The 22,564-nt window shown below is 36.1% G+C and overlaps 1 protein-coding gene across 1 annotated transcript; it reads right to left on the reverse strand.

The window, feature by feature from the left end:
• Positions 1-240: 240 nt before the first annotated feature.
• Positions 241-1,560, reverse strand: LOC121385156 (mucin-5AC-like). Its single transcript, XM_041515694.1, has one exon. The coding sequence runs from the start codon at positions 1,558-1,560 to the stop codon at positions 241-243; it is 1,320 nt and encodes a 439-aa protein (XP_041371628.1).
• Positions 1,561-22,564: the final 21,004 nt, after the last annotated feature.

Raw genomic sequence — 22,564 nt, forward strand, 5'->3', positions numbered from 1 at the left:
ACATGTCACCTAGCATTTTGGCAGAAGCACTATTATCGAAATGCATCAGCAAGGAAAATATGTCGTCTATGAAAATCAGTGTAGTTAAGATTTTATCTGAGTGACTCGGTACAGCATCTATTAGTGGACCAAACATGTATTTGTAGCTTTTGGTGGATGTTTGTTGCTCTAGCCATTTTAGTCATTGACCCAGACAAGTATTTTGACTTGTAACATTTGATAGCCAGTGTATGTCTTCCTCTAATGCCTGAGTAACAAAGTCTGTGGAAGTTGTTTGGCAGGCTGATACTGGTGGTGGTGTGTTGTTTGGCAGGCTGATACTGGTGGTGGTGTGTTGTTTGGCAGGCTGATACTGGTGGTGGTGTGTTGTTTGGCAGGCTGATACTGGTGGTGGTGTGTTGTTTGGCAGGCTGATACTGGTGGTGGTGTGTTGTTTGGCAGGCTGATACTGGTGGTGGTGAGTTGTTTGGCAGGCTGATACTGGTGGTGGTGTGTTGTTTGGCAGGCTGATACTGGTGGTGGTGTGTTGTTTGGCAGGCTGATACTGGTGGTGGTGAGTTGTTTGGCAGGCTGATACTGGTGGTGGTGTGTTGTTTGGCAGGCTGATACTGGTGGTGGTGTGTTGTTTGGCAGGCTGATACTGGTGGTGGTGAGTTGTTTGGCAGGCTGATACTGGTGGTGGTGTGTTGTTTGGCAGGCTGATACTGGTGGTGGTGTGTTGTTTGGCAGGCTGATACTGGTGGTGGTGAGTTGTTTGGCAGGCTGATACTGGTGGTGGTGTGTTGTTTGGCAGGCTGATACTGGTGGTGGTGTGTTGTTTGGCAGGCTGATACTGGTGGTGGTGTGTTGTTTGGCAGGCTGATACTGGTGGTGGTGAGTTGTTTGGCAGGCTGATACTGGTGGTGGTGTGTTGTTTGGCAGGCTGATACTGGTGGTGGTGTGTTGTTTGGCAGGCTGATACTGGTGGTGGTGTGTTGTTTGGCAGGCTGATACCTGGTGGTGGTGTGTTGTTTGGCAGGCTGATACTGGTGGTGGTGTGTTGTTTGGCAGGCTGATACTGGTGGTGGTGTGTTGTTTGGCAGGCTGATACCTGGTGGTGGTGTGTTGTTTGGCAGGCTGATACTGGTGGTGGTGTGTTGTTTGGCAGGCTGATACTGGTGGTGGTGTGTTGTTTGGCAGGCTGATACTGGTGGTGGTGTGTTTGGCAGGCTGATACTGGTGGTGGTGTGTTTGACAGGCTGATACTGGTGGTGTTGAGTTGTTTGGACCTGCATAGTGTTCAAACTGAATACCAGTTAATTCTTTTATTTGAATAGTGCATAGTCTTAGGATAATGGGTTCATTTTCATCATCATCATCATCATCATCATCATCATCATCCAACTGTTGTATATGTTCAATAGCCATGCCATGGCATTCTCTAAATCCAGTAGGTGTAAAAACTCCCAGGTCGTAGTTATCATACCAACGGAAGACTGGTTTGGAATCCTTTTTCAATCCCGTTTGTTCAGAACAATCCTGTTCTCCAATACATTTTGCTGCAGCTACTTTGGATCTCATTATATGAACATATATATATATTCGTAGTAATCATTTACGTTACATAGTTTATGTGGGACATGTTGTCTAAAGCATACCAAACTTGCACATACTTTGATTTGCATTTCCACAATATCATTACCAAAGTAATCTAATAATTTTTTAAAGTACTTAATGTCTGCCTAATGTATGTTTTGGGTTGCTTGCAAGTTGCAAATCATGAAGTTTTCTACAGTTGTCCACATACGACTCTTATCTTTGTTCATTTCTTCAATAATGGCATCCAAAGAATCATCGTGTATAGCTTCAGATGTTTGTGTCATGGATTGAGCACACTTGTCGTTTTTCAAACTATAGACCTTTAAACAGCAATCACAGTGATATTGTGCATCCGCTGCATGAAGATCTGCAGCAGTACCTGCAAGACATATACAAACTACAGACCTTTAAACAGCAATCACGGTGATATTGTGCATCCGCTGCATGAAGATCTGCAGCAGCAGCACCTGCAAGACATATACAAATTACAGACCTTTAAACAGCAATCACAGTGATATTGTGCATCCGCTGCATGAAGATCTACTGCAGCAGCACCTGCAAGACGTATACAAACTTTATTTGAAAGTTCATCTCCTCGTTCATAACATATCTGTAGAAGTTGTTGGCACTTTTCTTACTTTTCTCCATCCATCTATCTGATTGTTTTGGGTCAGGATCGAAGCAAACATTCTTCAGCACATATGATGCAATGTTGCTTGAAGTCAAATTTTTGGAGACCAGACCAGCATCAACATGCCGGCGGTTCACTTTTGGATCTACTTTGGTGCTCAATTAATGCCCCACTTTTTCAGTGTTCGGGAAATGTGAGTATTTGAAGTGTATGTGGATACATCAGACTTTTGTACTCTTATTGTAAATTCTTCATTATCGATGAGTCTCTTTTCAAGATCTTTGTGGATATAATCACCACGCTGCTGGCTTGCACTGATGATACTTTTGATCTTTTTAGCAGAAGCAGAGATCAGAGCCCCTGATTTCGAACAGTTGAAAGATCACCCATGTTGTGACCACATTTCAAGAGGAAACACCTATACCCAGGTCTCACGCGAGGTCAAAATCATAGAGCGAAGTCACTTCTCTCTCAAATGTTAGAGATGTGAAGTTTTTAACACCTATACCCAGGCTTCACGCGAGGTCAAACTCATAGAGCGAAGTCACTTCTCTCTCAAACGTTAGAGATGTGAAGTTTTTAACACCTATACCCAGGCTTTATGCGAGGTCAAAATCATAGACCGAAGTCACTTCTCTCTCAAATGTTAGAGAGGGTGAAGTTTTTAACACCTATATCCAGGCCTCACGCGAGGTCAAAATCATAGAGCGAAGTCACTTCTCTCTCAAACGTTAGAGATGTGAAGTTTTTAACACCTATATCCAGGCGTCACGCGAGGTCAAAATCATAGAGCGAAGTCACTTCTGTCTCAAACTTTAGAGAGGGTGAAGTTTTTAACACCTATATCCAGGCCTCACACGAGTTCAAAATCATAGAGCGAAGTCACTTCTCTCTCAAACGTTAGAGAGGGTGAAGTTTTTAACACCTATATCCAGGCCTCATGCGAGGTCAAAATCATAGAGCGAAGTCACTTCTCTCTCAAATGTTAGAGATGTGAAGTTTTTAACACCTATACCCAGGCATCATGCGAGGTCAAAATCATTGAGCGAAGTCACTTCTCTCTTAAACGTTAGAGAGGGTGAAGTTTTTAACACCTATATCCAGGCCTCACGCGAGGTCAAAATCATAGAGCGAAGTCACTTCTCTCTCAAACATTAGAGATGTGAAGTTTTTAACACCTATACCCAGGCTTCACACGAGGTCAAAATCATAGAGCGAAGTCACTTCTCTCTCAAACTTTACAGAGGGCGAAGTTTTTAACAGCAGAGAGACTTGAATTTTTAATCCCCCAAAAAAGATATGCAAAAAGAAGTTATTTTAATACAGGTGCAAGTTTTACAATCTGTATTTTATTTTTTAATTTATTTATTTGATTTGTTTACTGTATGGGTACTAAAAGTACTGAAGGTGTGAAAATTGTTTATCTCCTGAACCTTGTCACTGTTGTTTACAAAAACAATTTTTTTTTAAAGAATTTAGTGGCCACTTAACACTGGCACTTTAGCGACTTGGGGATCCAGTTTAAGTGGCCGCTGGGTGTGTAGGACAGGTCACTGCTTATTATGAGTGCATATACATTAAACATCCACTAGGAGAGGTTTGCCTTAACTATTTTATAATTTCGACACCTGTTTTGTGTGTTGAATTTATTCATTATGACAAAGTCTACATAAAACTAGTTAATTACTCCCCACATGTTTTTCACATCGAGGTCTGCTGCTCCAAAGAATTTTTTTTTCAATGTATTTTCTGGTGGAGCATAATACAAACTCCCTAAAAAAATACACTCGTCATAGTCTAGTTCCCCACCCGTGTACAATTTCCAGCACATTTGCCTGACAATACACTTCAACAGTCAGTAGCAGTTTAAGCCAATTATTAGTGCCAGACACGGGTGTTGTCCGAGCTAGACCGTCTATCCAGACCTGTCAACCTTTAGTCAAGAGAAAGCAGGAGGTGTGTGTTGAAAAAGCAGGAGATTTTGTCAAAAAGCAGGAGATTTTTTAAATTCACACAATTTAACCCAAAATCGCAAGATTTAAAAAAAACATTATTACAATAAGTTATATGAATACTTTATAATGTCATATATACTTCTTAACCTTAGATCTTGGCATTTTTTTTTTAAGTTTAAATATTATTATGATTTAATACATAATATATTTAAAAAAAAAAAATGTATCCAAAAATGTTAAGAACATGAACAAGAAATAAAAATTTTAATTAGTACATTTACGGTATTACACTTACAGCCTTACAGGTTGCGTTACATTATCATTTGTGGTTGGTGTACCTAAGTACCAAAGACAAATTTATATAAATCTTATAAATTAATATTCAGTTTTTACTATAATGAGGAACGGTGGCGTGGTACTTATTTAAAATCATTATAATGATGCAATAAACATTGTATTTTCATTAATCATAAGTAAAACCTCATTATGGACATCGTGTGAAATATACCGGAATTATACCCATTTCCGTGAGTAACTTTATGTCAATGTCAAACACAACATTTTTTAATTGTACAAAAATAATTTCTTGAAGTGTACCCTTATAACCAACATTTTACTGCACAAACATACAAAATTAACTGACACAAGTATGTTTATACAGCTAATTGGTGTTTTCGTTGTCTTGCTGTGACATGTGATTTTAACATGCATCGTGTGTATCGCTGTCAACTCGGAGTCTGGCAGTTCAGATTCGTCATAGTTGCATTATGTAATCCAGTGGGAAAACATTTTACAATTCAGAGGTGTTATTAGAACTAAATTGGATAGTTTTTTTTTTTTATATGGCAACACTGAATGTCAATACACAGCCTGTTGAATTAGCGGCAACACGCTTCGTAGCCATTACGATGACAACAAACATTATAATAACACGTCATTTTATAAACTCCATGTGCTTTTTTAACAATATAAATAGGCTATCCCACAATTCTCACTTCGGCAAAGGTTAAACAATCGGGACAATTCGGCCTGTTACATTCTCAGAAGCCGAAAGTTGTCGACATTTTTCGATTGAGAAAAAAAGGCAGAGTTACTTCCCTTCTGTTATTTTGACAAAAGAGGATCGATTTTTTTTTATGCTTACAAAAATGTAATTTAACAGGAGAAACTGTCTCCCGCACAGGTGAAAGGAGATTTGATCAAATACCGGGAGACTCCCGCGGAATCCGGGAGGGTTGACAGGTCTGCGTCTATCTGTGAGCCTGTTGCATGATTTTGTAGTGCCTGTCTCTCTTCAAACTCTCAGACACTTCACACTTAATTATTAAATATGAATAGGTGTTCCTCAAGTTCTTCACCATTGATCTGTAATTGTGTACATTGCAAGTGATGGCCATTTATAACAAGGCTTCACAGAAATCACTTTACGGCGAAGTAAGGCCAGTCAGAGCGAAGTTTGGGCTCACTTCATCCGGTCGTGTGAGCCCTGATACCTATACTTAGACAGAAGGAAATAATAATTGTTTTGCACATTTATTAAATAAAATACAGCCTTAAAACCTAATTGGTCTAGTGTTAAGAATGTTATAAGTAAGTTAGAATTTCATAAAGGCGTTGGTGGCCATCTTGTTTTTTTGTATTTTTTAATTGCCCAAAAGTGACAAGGTAGCACCCTACAGATTTTAATTTAGGATATATTTATGAACAACTATATGAAAAGTATTAGCTTGTTATACCACACTTCATTGTTTAGGTTCACTTTGCATTACCCACTTCTCCACTACCACATAACAGTCGAACACATCCAGTGTATTTTGTTGACTGGTATTTGTATTTTAAGTTGTTATCGCAATATCGAAAAGAAAACAAACAAAAAAGTCTAAATTTTTGTAAATGTTATTGTGTTTGATTTCTTATTTGTAAAATATTTCTTTTAAAACATGTTGGACATTATTATTTAATGAAAGTTGAAGATTTGTAAAGGATATATTCACCGAAAATAACTGGTAATACAGACTTTGCAGTAGATGACAGATGGGATTAGTTGTCGACGATTGAAAGTGAAAATAAACTTGGTAAAAGCATCATAAACAATGACATCAAAGATTGTGATCCTGCGCGGGGTTTTTAAAACAATGACATCAAAGATTGTGATCCTGCATGGGGGTTTTAAAACAATGACATCAAAGATTGTGATCCTGCATGGGGGTTTTAAAACATATTTAAAATATATTGTTCTTTTTAAAATGTTATTTGGGTAATTAGACTCACTAAGATGTCCCCTAAAATATTACACAACAAGAGAGTTACATTAGTTGAATCTTATTCAACTTAACATATTACACACAACAAGAGAGAGTTACATTAGTTGAATCTTATTCAACTTAACATTACACACAACAAGAGAGTTACTTTAGTTGAATCTTATTCAACTTAACATATTGCACACAACAAGAGAGTTACATTAGTTGAACCTTATTCAACTTAACATATTACACACAACAAGAGAGTTACATTAGTTTAATCTTATTCAACTTAACATATTACACAACAAGAGAGTGTTACATTAGTTTGATCTTATTCAACTTAACATATTACACAACAAGAGAGTTACATTAGTTTAATCTTATTCAACTTATCATGTTACACACAACAAGAGAGTTACATTAGTTTAATCTTATTCAACTTAACATATTACACAACAAGAGAGTTACATTAGTTTAATCTTATTCAACTTAACATATTACACACAACAAGAGAGTTACATTAGTTTAATCTTATTCAACTTAACATATTACACAACAAGAGAGTTACATTAGTTTAATCTTATTCAACTTAACATATTACACACAACAAGAGAGTTACATTAGTTTAATCTTATTCAACTTAACATATTACACAACAAGAGAGTGTTACATTAGTTTAATCTTATTCAACTTAACATGTTACACACAACAAGAGAGTGTTACATTAATTAGTTTAATCTTATTCAACTTAACATATTACACACAACAAGAGTGTTACATTAGTTTAATCTTATTCAACTTAACATTACACACAACAAGAGAGTGTTACATTAGTTTAATCTTATTCAACTTAACATATTACACACAACAAGAGAGTGTTACATTAGTTTAATCTTATTCAACTTGACCTATTACACACAAGAGAGGGTTACATTAGTTTAATCTTATTCAACTTAACATATTAGCACAACAACAATGCTATACGACCCAGTCATAACCTACACTGCAGAATTATCTCCTCTTGCCAGATGTATAATGTATACTCGCGTATGGGCAAACCATATATCCTTGTTTTTGATTCACAGTCCTACATTGTGGTCCATGTTCGTGGTAGCTCATAGAAACGTTTTAAATTTGTATATTAAATTGTATGTGGTTCTCTTGTACTCCTTCATACGAAGTCGTTTCGGGGTTAGTTGAAATGGGTGGTTAAGATGTCGGATACGGCTTGGTTGTGTGTGCGGAGGGTGGGTGTGTCCAAAAGACTTCCACAGTTTGATACGCATTTGCTCTTGTTAGTTTGAGTGGCAGTGTGACATCTGTGTCACTTGGTCCCTCGCCACGTGGGGGAAAGTCGAGAAATTCTCTTGCAACGTGGAGCGTAAGAGAATGGTATGATGAAAAAGGGACACACATAGCAAGGAGACAACCTCCGGGATCGGGCTCAAATCCGATTTGCCATCTGTCAAGTCAGTGCCTGGATCAAAGAGCTCTCGGACGAGTGGTAGGCACAAGGGTGTCTCCTCGTCTGTCTGCCAAGGTGTCTTCCAGGTCAGAGTCTGCTCTCGGATGAGTGGTAGTCACAAGGGTGTCTCCTCGTCTGTCTGCCAAGGTGTCTTCCAGGTCGGAGTCTGCTCTCGGATGAGTGGTAGTCACAAGGGTGTCTCCTCGTCTGTCTGCCAAGGTGTCTTCCAGGTCGGAGTCTGCTCTCGGACGAGTGGTAGTCACAAGGGTGTCTCCTCGTCTGTCTGCCAAGGTGTCTTCCAGGTCGGAGTCTGCTCTCGGACGAGTGGTAGTCACAAGGATGTCTCCTCGTCTGTCTGCCAAGGTGTCTTCCAGGACGGAGTCTGCTCTCGGACGAGTGGTAGTCACAAGGGTGTCTCCTCGTCTGCCCTCCAAGGTGTCTTCCAGGTTGGAGTCTACTCTGCCTATGGACATGGACTTGTCTCTGTTGGTGGAGGCGGCGCCAGTTACCATGGTAACGTGGCCATCAGTAGAGGGGAGTGCGGTTCATGTCAGGCACAGCTGTGACTTCCATTGTAGTGGTGGATGCCCGAATTGTCGGTCCCTCTGTGGAGGGTCCGATCAGCTCGAGAACGACATCCGTTTCGAGGTGCTGTTCTTCCTACTACACTTCAGTTGAAGGCTTGGTCACGGCACCTTTTGGCACTGTTTCGATCAAAGCACTTTTCTCTGCTACTTTAATATCCGCGCCTCTTGGCGCTGTCATGAAGCCTCTCGGCAGTGTTTTTGTCTCTGAGCCGTTTGGCTTTGTTTTGGGTGTGATGCCACTGGGCGTCACTTCGGTAGCTGGGCCATCAGCAGTTAGATCACTTCAATAGGGGTGAGATCGTTGGGGTTTCGTCACCGTACAAATTTCCGGTCAGCTTGGTTCAACCGACACTGCCAGTCCCGTTGTCTGCTTCGGCAGGGATCTGGGAGACTGCAGGTTTCTTAGGTCCTCCTGTGACTGCACCGATCAGGGTAGAGGTTCCATATCCCTTGATTTGAAGGACGCCTACCTGCATGTACCGATCCTGATGGATTTTTGGAAGTACTTGCTGTTCCTCTACAACGGCAAAGCTTATGAGTTTCGAGTTCTGCTGTCCATGTTGGCCACAAGCCCTCACGTCTTTACTCGCATAGTCAAGGCGGAGGTGAGGCACGTGCATCTCTTTTGATCTCTTTCATGTGACATCTGGGAGCCGTTACAAAGAATGTTTTGTTGAGATGGATTGCTGCAACCATCAAGCTGGTGTTTGAATTGGCGGGTGATCATGTTCTCCGTCATGAGATTTGGTTGATTTTCTGCTTCCCTTAATTTCCATGATTCGTTGGACATTTTCAAGGTGATGAGTGCAGGGGTGTGGAAAGGTTGACAGACATTTAACTGGTTCTCTTTGCATGATATGGGTCCGGACGGAACTTGGCTGATTCAGACTTGGGTCAGTGATGATGTTTCCTGGTTGTAATGCTGGATGGATATGAGTTAACGCAGTATCGAGATACACTTTAATATTAACAATGTATATAGGTGCCCACGTGTAGTTTTGTATGGCCTTTCTTGTCACTTGTCTTTGAGGCTGAAAGTACGATGTGGCTTAATGCACTTAAAAAAAATACATACCATAAATATGGGTTAGGGCAAATAATCGCAAATTATGTCAAATGCAGACACAGGGGTGTAGAAAGTACTCACCCAAAAAAATGCAACTACCAGTCCAACAGATATCTTTTTTTTATTTACTACATTATAATTTTATTTATCATATACTATCTTACATTTTCAGTGCAATCAAAGTATGTGATATCACATACTTTAAGAATTTGATAACTTTGCAAATTAGATGTAAATTAGTCGAGGTCTCGGCACTAGATTTATTCACATTTAAGCAAACGTACTTGGTTGACACTCCATGATTGACGTATGCATTCATAGTCATCAAATAAAAACATTTCAATGGCAGTTTGACACTGAAAGCTGTCCAGCATTCAGAAAACAAAAAACATTAGGCATAACTTTATTTTGATGTAAGGACATCCAAAATGACATCATTCGAGTTTGACGTCATTTCCATTAAAAAATACACCGCGCCACATATTCTTACGTCATTTGAATATCTAGTAATGGCGGACTGGAATTAAAGTTGCGTGTAAAGTTGCCTTTACAAAAACATGTTGTAATAAGCTTGAGCTTATATGATAAAGAGATTATTACCCTCGCATATTTCGGTATCGTCAATATCATATATTAGGAATAAAAATAATGTATCATGCTCGCCAGAGGCTCACATAATACAATGATACAATGACCTCTATTTATTTAGGTAGTTTTATTCTTTTTTAAATTTTGAATCTGCTACATACCAGCCGTGCAAGAATTCCAAACCATTTAAACAAACAGTTGAGAATGATGTTGAAATACACAATACATGCACCACATTGCCAATAGACGACTTTGGGGTTCTGAACTGTGCAAGCGCGAAATTGCAGAAACAGGTTTTAGTGGAAACGGACAAATGGAACTAAATTGTCTGAAGGGATGAAGAAAGTGTGGTTTGTTCTATGTCCGGATATTGTTATACAATATACCATATCGGGGGTTTTACCAGATGGTAAAACGGGTATGGTGGCGCCATATCCAAAATGTTTGGCAATTTGTTTTCTTAAAGTTAACCTTTTAACAAAATTAATTACTCTTATCATTAGTACTGAATGATTTCCTTAACCTTATCCCTGTACTTAACCCATTTTCTTTCTGGGGAAGGCTCCCCGTACTGTTGACTGTGGTTGCATTCAATTCCATTGCGCCATGCCCAAAAATATTTTTCTGGCAGAAACTGCATATATATATATAATTATATATATGGCTGGTATTCAAAACTTGTGGTACCATGTTTCAACCATTTCTCAACCGAAATAGTGCAACAGATGTTCAAACAAACCAAAAATGTATAACCTACCATACTCACTAAATCCCGATTGAAGTATTTGCATCATTATTAACAAAATAAATATTCCAACAACATAAAAAAAATTCCCCGCCATTTTAAATTTGCCAAATGGAGTGCAGCAACTCGCCCTGCACATTAACGGCATACTGTCACGGATTTAAGGACCTCATTTCTCTAAATACGAATAATAAATAAAAATTACATTAATTGTTGGAAACCAAATCTAGCTATCGCATCACCTTAACTGAACCATGATGGAGTGAAATCCATGTCAACCCTGTCTGCAATTTTAATTTTTGAATTATGGACCATTGCCTTAATTCAATTATTTGTACAAAATATCATTAATAAATGGAGTATGGTGGTTATGAAGATGGTCGAATAAAGTACATTTAGGGACAAATCAAATTATTTTTGTTCAGGTAATACTTTGTTAGACTATTACACATGTAAATAGGTCGGTGATCTGTGACAATATGCCTTTAAGAAAAGTATTGACTCGGCTAAAATGAAACCAAAAATTAAAACAATGTATGGTTGAAACAGTATCATTACAAGTTGTAAACGATCATATCTTGAATAAAACGGCTATATTAATAATTTATTATTTTGTTTTATTTTTCTGTCTATATAGGGGAGATAGAATTATTAGCCGCTAGCTAGAAGTTGGTGAAATGCAATCAATTTCACCAATACATTGAAATGCTGTTACAGCTAAAAACAAAAAATGTCGCCATCACATTGAGGTCCCATTATAGCCAAAGTGGTTCCATCAACCCCAACAAAAATGGTTCCATTTTGATAGTGGTTCAGATTTAACTGAATTCCCAGGAAACAGAGCCTGTCAAAGATCAATAGTTCCTAATAATTATTTGTTTACGTTGTGTTTTAAATAGATTCTTCTATTAAATACGTGCAGGATGCACTTGAATTTTGTAAATCTATATGAAAGAAATATTATAAGTTGTAGAAGCATCACGAGGGGTATATGGCTTTTTATGTACCCTCTGTGTGTTCTTTTACCCCGAGCCGAAGGCGAGGGGGTAAAAGAGCACACAGAGGGTACATAAAAAGCCATATACCCCGAGAGATGCTTCTACAACGAATTTATCTTGCCGACATGTTAAACCATATAGCCAAATAATCAAAATAACGCCAGACAATAATTGTTAACAATTTATTAACGGAGCCGTACCACGCGGACGCGAACGAAACCGCTTGCCAGTGACGAAAAATAGTTCCATCGATAAACGAGTTTTTAATTTCAAATGTTTGTAATACGAAATTGTCTGAAACAGATATTAATAAAAAAATATACAATTTTTTTTTATCAGAAATGTATGTAGTAAAAAAAATTAAAATATTTTTCAAAAACCCAAAAACCAACTGTTGCTAATCGCGCATTAATACAATAACACCACGACCGTAATTAGGTGGCCGAGTTCAACATTGCAGCTTTTAAAAGTATTGAAATAATGTATTTTATAGTAAAAATAAAATTAATTATGTATACTTGATCAATGTTATTTATAATCTAATTATTGCTTTAGCATTAACTGGGGTGGCTGGAAACTATAAATATATTTATCTCGCCTTCATGTAAAATTCTTTGATCTCATTGGTTGTTTGCCGTTGGACAAATCCCTTATCCCCCTGTGGGCGGAGCCAAATTCTCTTATACCCCGTCTGTAATTTCCAACAGTTTCCAGCCGCCCCAGTTAATGCTAAAGCAATAATTAGATTATAAATAACATTGATAATCAATCAAGTATACATAATTAATTTTATTTTTACTATAAAATACACTATTTCAATACTTTTAAAAGCTGCAATGTTGAACTCGGTCACCTAATTACGGTCGTGGTGTTATTGTATTAATGCGCGATTAGCAACAGTTTTTTTTTTTAGTTTTTTTTTTAGTTTTTTTTATTTTTATTTTTTTTACTACATACATTTCTGATAAAAAAAAGTTTTTTTTTTTATTCTATTTTTATTAATATCTGTTTCAGACAATTTCGTATTACAAACATTTGAAGTTAAAAACTTGTTTATCGATGGAACTATGTTTCGTCACTGGCAAGTGGTTTCGTTCGCGTCCGCGTGGTACGGCTTCGTTAATAAATTGTTAACAATTATTGTCTGGCGTTATTTTGATTATTTGGTTATATGGTTTAACATGTCGGCAAGATAAATTCGTTGTAGAAGCATCTCTCGGGGTATATGGCTTTTTATGTACCCTCTGTGTGCTCTTTTACCCCCTCGCCTTCAGCTCATAAAAAGCCATATACCCCTCGTGATGCTTCTACAACTTATAATAATATATATATATATATATATATATATATATATAGAGAGAGAGAGAGAGAGAGAGAGAGAGAGAGAGAGAGAGAGAGAGAGAGAGAGAGAGAGAGAGAGAGACACAGAGACACAGAGAGAGAGATACAAGTAGTTATATGTTGATACACAAGAATGTTTGGACCCCATCCTTAATGAACCCTTTGATAACCTACATGATCAGTCAAACTTTTTTTAAACTCATACTTTTTGTATCCCCATTACAAAATGAGATATAGGTTTCGATTTAGGTCAGTTTAACAATTCTTGTTCTTACATGTAGTTGTCTGACTTTTGTATACAGATTGACCTTCAGCGACCTTATATCCTGAATCTGATGAAGTGCAGTGCAATTTACGGATCTAGTCCCAGACGTTTCCAATTATCATATTCTATCCATCACAGACAACAGTTTTTTCGTTATGGCAAGGTGAGTCTGAACTTTTAATTCTATAATTTTTTCTCTGAAAATGTTATATCCTCTCGGTATGGGTTTTGAAGTGGATAAGCAACCACCTTGCATGGTTTAGAAATAACAATGTTTTTATTGTTATTATTGACAGAGGCATAACCTAATGTGTATATATATATAGTCATTAAAATATAAACATTAAATTCAGTATATAGTGCGATTTTGATTTTATTTATGTATACTGTAATATTCTAACCTTTCTGATGCAATATTGGTTTTGAAGTGGAACATCCAGATAACTTCTGAATGGCCAATATTCATGAAAAATAACTCCAATATTGGTTTTGAAGTGGAATATCCAGATAACTTCTGAATGGCCAATATTCATGAAAAATAACTCCAAACAACTGTGTGGTGGTCCATAAATTCCACCAATTAAAGAAAACCATTTAATTTTTAAAGCAGCACATAAATAAAAGCTGAAAGTAAGAGATTCGAGTTGAACTAACTTATTATTCTGATCTTACTGCCCCATATATGGTTAGCTCCAACAATAGGATCATTACTATAATATTTTTTCTCGACTCCCATTTCTATTCTATCTACTCTCTACCTTTTATTACTATATATTAAAAAATATTAATTATGTTGAATATTTTATGCCATTGGACATTGTTATTATGTTTTATATATATGATTATGAATATTGTCTGATGTCCATCTTGTTTAGGAGAGCACTTATATCTCAAAACAAATTCCATATTAATAATATACGTCATAAATTACATCATTAAAAGAAATTCTAACCCTATAGCCCAGTAGTAACATAGTCTCTATTTATACATTAATAGGGTGGGCTAAATTTGACAGTCCTTCAAAATGTTTTGTTTATTGATTATTATTAGTAGTATTAAAAAAATTAAAAAATTGTCCACTACATATTTCATGATCAACAGATGTTATTTTATGATGTAATATGCACTTGAACGTTTGTATATGTATATAACCCTGACCCACTGTAATCGTATGCAGTGCATGTAAAATAAGTAAAGGTGACTTGTTCGACGTCCATAGAAACAGTTTTACATAGCTAGGGGTGTTCTAATTGTCTTGTGTTTAGGTCACTAGTAGCAGGCGATGATGTATCGTTCGGCAGGTGAGTAAAATTCATCGACATAGCTAGGGGTGTTCTAATTGTCTTGTGTTTAGGTCACTAGTAGCAGGCGATGATGTATCGTTCGGCAAGTGAGTAAAATTCATCGACATAGCTAGGGGTGTTCTAATTGTCTTGTGTTTATGTCACTAGTAGCAGGCGATGATGTATCGTTCGGCAGGTGAGTAAAATTCATCGACATAGCTAGGGGTGTTCTAATCGTCTTGTGTTTAGGTCACTAGTAGCAGGCGATGATGTATCGTTCGGCAGGTGAGTAAAATTCATCGACATAGCTAGGGGTGTTCTAATTGTCTTGTGTTTAGGTCACTAGTAGCAGGCGATGATGTATCGTTCGGCAAGTGAGTAAAATTCATCGACATAGCTAGGGGTGTTCTAATTGTCTTGTGTTTATGTCACTAGTAGCAGGCGATGATGTATCGTTCGGCAGGTGAGTAAAATTCATCGACATAGCTAGGGGTGTTCTAATCGTCTTGTGTTTAGGTCACTAGTAGCAGGCGATGATGTATCGTTCGGCAGGTGAGTAAAATTCATCGACATACATGTAGCTAGGGGTGTTCTAATTGTCTTGTGTTTAGGTCACTAGTAGCAGGCGATGATGTGTTGTTCGGCAGGTGAGTAAAATTCATTGCAAAATTTTTGAGATACACCAATGTTTATGTATGTTAAAAAAGTACCTTACAAAAAATAGTACTTTTAATTACATTGTATTGTTAAACTGACAGATCGGAAACATTGCTTTATTTTTATTAATAAAAAATACTTCCATCAACACAAAAGTTGTGCATTTGACGTCATAACTTTTCTTTGATAACGCAGAATTGCTATTTAAAGATAGCGTTTCAAAACCCACACTGAGCCATAATATATATCTAGACAATATTACACCATTATTTGATACAAAAAAAAGTACATTTTGATTATTATTATTATTTTTGTGTTTTTTGTGTGTGTTTTAGAATCACCATGAAATATTATTTGTGTTAGGATGTGGGATTTAGCTGTCGGTATAGACCATGAAATATTATTTGTGTTAGGATGTGGGATTTAGCTGTCGGTATAGACCATGAAATATTATTTGTGTTAGGATGTGGGATTTAGCTGTCGGTATAGAACGCTCACTTTAGGTGCTTGATTCACAGAATCGAACCTACTGGATGGACCATTCCACTAGTGCTGTATACCTTGTATACCAAAGGCCGTGGTATGTACTGTCCTGTCTATTGGAAAGTGCATATACAAGATCCCTTGCTGATTTTTCGATATGTGACAGCATCGGGTTTCCTCATTTTGTCGTCCTTTACCATATGTCTGACACCACATAACCGTAATGAAAATGTGTTGAGTGTGTTGTTCTTTAAAACATTTCTTCTGCATAGACTGGTCCATTAACATCCCCGTATTTCGATACATAATATACTGGTCCATTAACGTCGCCGTATGTCGATACATAATAGACTGGTCCATTAACATCCCCATATGTCGATACATAATAGACTGGTCCATTAACATCCCTGTTTTTCGATACATAAAAGACTGGTCCGTATGTGGAGGAATGCACTCGGCTGGATAGACAAAAGAAATGTAAAAATCTGAGATACAAGTATTACTTTTCTGATGGCGGTGTGTGGCTTTTGTCGCAAAATTAAAGGTTTTTAACATTGAGATGAACATTTATAATGTAACCACCAACGACATGAATAAGTTTATGGTGTAACTACCAACGACATGAATAAGTTTATGGTGTAACTACCAACGACATGAATAAGTTTATGGTAGTAGACTACCAACAACATGAATAAGTTTATGGTGTAACCACCGACATGAATAAGTTTATGGTGTAACTACCAACGACATGAATAAGTTTATGGTGTAACTACCAACAACATGAATAAGTTTATGGTAGTAGACTACCAACGACATGAATAAGTTTATGGTGTAACCACCAACGACATGAATAAGTTTATGGTGTAACACCAACAACATGAAAAAGTTTATGGCAGTAGACTACCAACGACATGAATAAGTTTATGGTAGTAGACTACCAACGACATGACTAAGTTTATGGTGTAACTACCAACAACATGAATAAGTTTATGGTGTAACTACCGACGACATGAATAAGTTTATGGTAGTAGACGAGACATTTAATTTCTCAGAATTCTTGTTGTTTTTCGTTGGTTTTTTTGTGGATTGATCTAGAGTGAGGGATTCTTATTTTTGGTGACCTGTCACCCTTTGACAAAGTTAGATATGCATGTACCTATGATTAGCAGTAATTGGAATTTACCATCAATGTTTTATTTTCAGAGATTCAAATGTGGATCTACTCCCTATGTGATAAAAACCCATATTATTAAACCACCGTTTAAAGCCAGGTTGATAAGGATCCGTTTTGTCCAGGGATATGAAGGATTTGTAGCACACAAACTGGAACTGTTTGGCTGTCCTGCTGAATCATGTAATGTACTTCAAATTAGTGTAATTAACTCTACTTAATTCATTATACCATCCTGTGCTATAATGTTCTTGCAAACTATAAACTGGTACAATTAATAACATGTGAAAACAAGATACTGCAGGCCTCCCAGACCTCCTATATTTCCTATATTTTTTTATAGGATCCTATAAAACTCCTATATTGAGATTCATTTCCTATATTTCCTATATTTGACTCAATTGCTTTGCCAAAATGTCGATGAATAAAATATGTTACTGAGTTATATTCGCAGGGTTGAAAATTAACATGAAAACCATGGTCGCCAGCAGGGCCAGTTGAAGAAAAATCTTACTGGCCCTTCTCAAATTCAACTAGCCTTCCAGTTTAACTGCACAGCCAAAATCAAAATTAGAATGTTCTTTGTTGAATAATAACCATGTATAATAATAACCATGTATATAGTCCATTTGCGTCGAAAGGAAACCGATGAATTGGCATGTAACTTCATAACAAATAAAGTTTAAATTCATATTAGAAACATCTTATTAAGTTTTAAACCCATACCAACCCAAATCACATTTAAAGAGAAAAAAAAAATAGTCCAGTATAAATAAAAGTTACTTTAAAAGTTACCATTAAATGATAAAGATTAAATAAAAATTTTAATACAGGGATACAAAAAAAAAGAGCTAGAACAGCCAAGGTATGCAGCTTCACTTGCATTGTCTCTGAAGTAATCGATAATGCAATACAAAGAGACTAATGGTAGAACTGCGTGTGTTTTAGTATTTAGTCTGGGAATGACAGTCTTCTTTGTGCACCTGTGAGAGGGTTCAGTATGGAGAACTCCCCAGTAAAGGATCTCCTTGGGAGTGGCTGTCCTCCTAAAGACGAGGCACTAGATAAAGATTCATGAAATCGTCCACTATTTTGCCAAATACCCAATCGACTCTGCATTGTGCAGAAATACAGCCCTGATCTCGTTTTACGGTTTTTGTCATGCAGATTACATTGGATTTATCCTATGCAGTTTTATAAATATATATTGTTTTTATTTACACTGAATCTATTACCCCCAAAAACGTTATTTCAGATGATATATATGGGTTTACAATTTAATAAATTAATATGTTTTTATATGAATTTTATCTTTAGGCCTACATGCCAGTTAACTGACTTTTGAAATAATCCATATGTAGTAATGGAACATTTCATTGTTAGTGTGAGTTAAAAGTACATAACCCAGAATAATATAAGCTAATTAAATACGATTAATTTGTATCATAACATTGAATAATGTCAAAAAGTAGGTCTACTAAATAATTATGGCGTATCCAGTCCATTAATCCGACAACTTAAAAAAAAATCAAAACATGATGTGTTTGCAATACATTTTGAGCTATATATTTTTAAAGCCTCTGAGTCTGGTAAGTCTGCATGGCATTGTCAAAATATAGAACATGTTCTATAATGTTGTCTGTTGCCAGATCTGTAGTTCGCGCCAGCACAATAGCGGTGTGTTTTGTCAAAATATAGAACATGTTCTATAATGTTGTCTGTTGCCAGATCTGTAGTTCGCGCCAGCACAATAGCGGTGTGTTTTGTCACATTCAATTCAGTTTCAGTGCGTTAATTGTTTTCCTGGTACCATATTCGCCAGACTCTAAAATCAATGGTCACCCAATGGACTACCTTTGTGAAATTCATAGTCACCCATAGCCAATAAAGGTCGCTACGGGCAACCGGGCGACTGCTAATTTTCAACCCTGTTTGTTGAGGTAGTAGATGGTATCTTGTGTACATATGCAAGGTAAGAACATACCATTAGTAATGTAAATGTTTTTTAAAATCTGTGTAAAATGCCTATAATCATGATAATTGGTCCAAATTGTCCTATAAAACTCCTATATTAATCTGACCTCAAAATTCCTATAAAACTCCTATATTTTGGTATGCAAATTCCTATATTTCCTATATTTTAATATGTACAAGTGGCTGGGAGGCCTGTACTGGTATATGGTTCAGTCAATAGAGAGGTTTAGATTACTTACGTGTACGGGTACGTGTGGTGATGAAGTTTGCTGTTTGACGTCATCAACTGTAGCACGTCGCGTCCTATTTCTACAAGTTACACGTTGGCGAAAACTTGTAAAGTCATGTTTACACATAAGTACAAACTTGTAAAGTCGTGTTTACATGAAGTACAAACTTGTAAAGTCGTATTTACGCGTAAGTACAAACTTGTAAAGAATAATCTTTAATGTGTGTTATTCCTCTTGTAAAATTATATGTTGTTAATAATTGAATATATTCTGTATTTTGTCACATTGATTTTACTGAGAATAGTGTTGAATTAAGTATTTTAATTCGCTTGTGAAAACGTGTGTGTCAATTTTCATTTATAAAAATGATGGCAATTATATAGTCAACATGTGTACAGTCTAGATATATATTTATAAAAATGATGGCGATTATATAGTCAACGTGTACAGTCTAAATATATATTTATAAAAATTATGGCGATTATATAGTCAACATGTGTACAGTCTAGATATATATTTATAAAAATGATGGCGATTATATATTCAACATGTGTACAGTCTAAATATATATTTATAAAAATGATGGCGATTATATAGTCAACGTGTACAGTCTAAATATATATTTATAAAAATGATGGCGATTATATAGTCACATCTGTACAGTCTAAATATATATTTATAAAAATAATGGCGATTATATAGTCAACATGTGTACAGTCTAAATATATATTTATAAAAATGATGGCGATTATATAGTCAACATCTGTACAGTCTAAATATATATGTATAGGTACAGCATGTATTTGTGTTATAACAGTAACTTGTTACTCAAAAACCTTGTATATAAAATTTCAGTTGCCCGATTAAAATACTATTATTATATAAGCGTTATAAGGTCAACTAAAAAAATAAAATCTGCAAAATATTTTGGGTATGGCGCCAAATGTTTTATATTGTTATCACAAAACTAAAAGTTATTTGTATTTACTAAACTTAAACAAATGAATTAAAGAGTATGTGTATTGAAAATCTAGTCTGAAATACTCAAGTCGAGTCTGGCTTATGACTGAGAATATAATATAGAGATTTAAATGATCAAGTCATCGTATCTTGCCAATGTACATTGTGTATACAGTGATTACTTGATCAATTAGATTTTCTTACAGGTATACAAAACAACATTAATTATTAATTACAGGTATACAAAACAACATTAATTGTTAATTACAGGTATACAAAACAACATTAATTGTTAATTACAGGTATACAAAACAACATTAATTGTTAATTACAGGTATACAAAACAACATTAACTGTTAATTACAGGTATACAAAACAACATTAACTGTTAATTACAGGTATACATAACAACATTAACTGTTAATTACAGGTATACAAAACAACATTAACTGTTAATTACAGGTATACAAAACAACATTAACTGTTAATTACAGGTATACAAAACAACATTAATTGTTCATTACAGGTATACAAAACAACATTAATTGTTAATTACAGGTATACAAAACAACATTAATTATTAATTACTAGCAAGTTTTGGTCACAGATTACTTCTAAACATTATTTCAGTCAAATTTGATACACGCAAATGTGTATTTAGCTAGGATTCATTAACTGTGTATTCAGCTAGGATTCATTAACTGTGTATTCAGCTAGGATTCATTAATGTGTATTCAGCTAGGATTTATTAACTGTTCAGATAGGATTCAATAACTGTGTATTCAGCTAGGATTCATTAACTGTGTATTCAGCTAGGATTTATTAACTGTTCAGATACGATTCAATAACTGTGTATTCAGCTAGGATTCAATAACTGTATTCAGCTAGGATTCTGTAACTGTGTATTCAGCTAGGATTCAATAACTGTATTCAGGTAGAATTCAGTAACTGTGTATTCAGCTAGGATTCAATAACTGTATTCAGCTAGGATTCAATAACTATTCAGCTAGGATTCAATAACTGTATTCAGCTAGGATTCAATAACTATTCAGCTAGGATTCAATAACTGTATTCAGCTAGGATTCAATAACTGTGTATTCAGCTAGGATTCATTAACTGTGTATTCAGCTAGGATTCATTAACTGTATTTAGCTAGGATTCATTAACTGTGTATTCAGCTAGGATTTATTAACTGTTCAGATAGGATTCAATAACTGTGTATTCAGCTAGGCTTCATTAACTGTGTATTCAGCTAGGATTCATTAACTGTGTATTCAGCTAGGATTCAGTAACTGTATTCAGGATTCATGTACGGGAAATGAACTGTAGGCGTACATGTATGTTGACAGCACTGAATAAAATTAGCTTACAATAATAATGACATTTGTTAGACAGAACACTACATGTAAGCCTTGAGGTGACATCACAAAACTGAAAGTTGACTGCACATTAAACACACCGGAAATTCAATTATTCCTCAATTATTGTCAATTCACATAGTTTGCAGAAGCAGATTTTTTTTGGGTTTTGTTCATACCCCGATTCTTAATTATTATCCACATAATATACACAAAACAACATTATAATGTTTCTGTAATAACCAATCCCACACCCCCACCACCACATGATTTCATCAACATTATAATGTTTCTGTAATAACCAATCCCACATCCCCCACCACATGATTTCACCAACATTATAATGTTTCTGTAATAACTAACCCCACACCCCCCACCACCACATGATTTCACCAACATTATAATGTTTCTGTAATAACTAACCCCACACCCCCCACCACCACATGATTTCACCAACATTATAATGTTTCTGTAATAACTAACCCCACACCCCCCACCACCACATGATTTCATCAACATTATAATGTTTCTGTAATAACCAATCCCACATCCCCCACCACATGATTTCACCAACATTATAATGTTTCTGTAATAACCAAACCCACACACCCCACCACCACATGATTTCACCAACATTATAATGTTTCTGTAATAACCAATCCCACACCCCACCACCACATGATTTCACCAACATTATAATGTTTCTGTAATAACCAATCCCACACACCCATCCACATGATTTCAGAAACATTATAATGTTTCTGTAATAACCAAACCCACACACCTCACCACATGATTTTATCAACATTATAATGTTTCTGTAGTAACCAATCCCCCCACCCCCCCACCACCACATGATTTCATCAACATTATAATGTTTCTGTAATAACCAATCCCACACACCCCACCACATGATTTCACCAACATTATAATGTTTCTGTAATAACCAATCCCACACACCCCACCACATGATTTCACCAACA

This window comes from Gigantopelta aegis, chromosome 11 (assembly GCF_016097555.1).
Source record: "Gigantopelta aegis isolate Gae_Host chromosome 11, Gae_host_genome, whole genome shotgun sequence".
Lineage (NCBI taxonomy): Eukaryota > Metazoa > Mollusca > Gastropoda > Neomphalida > Peltospiridae > Gigantopelta > Gigantopelta aegis.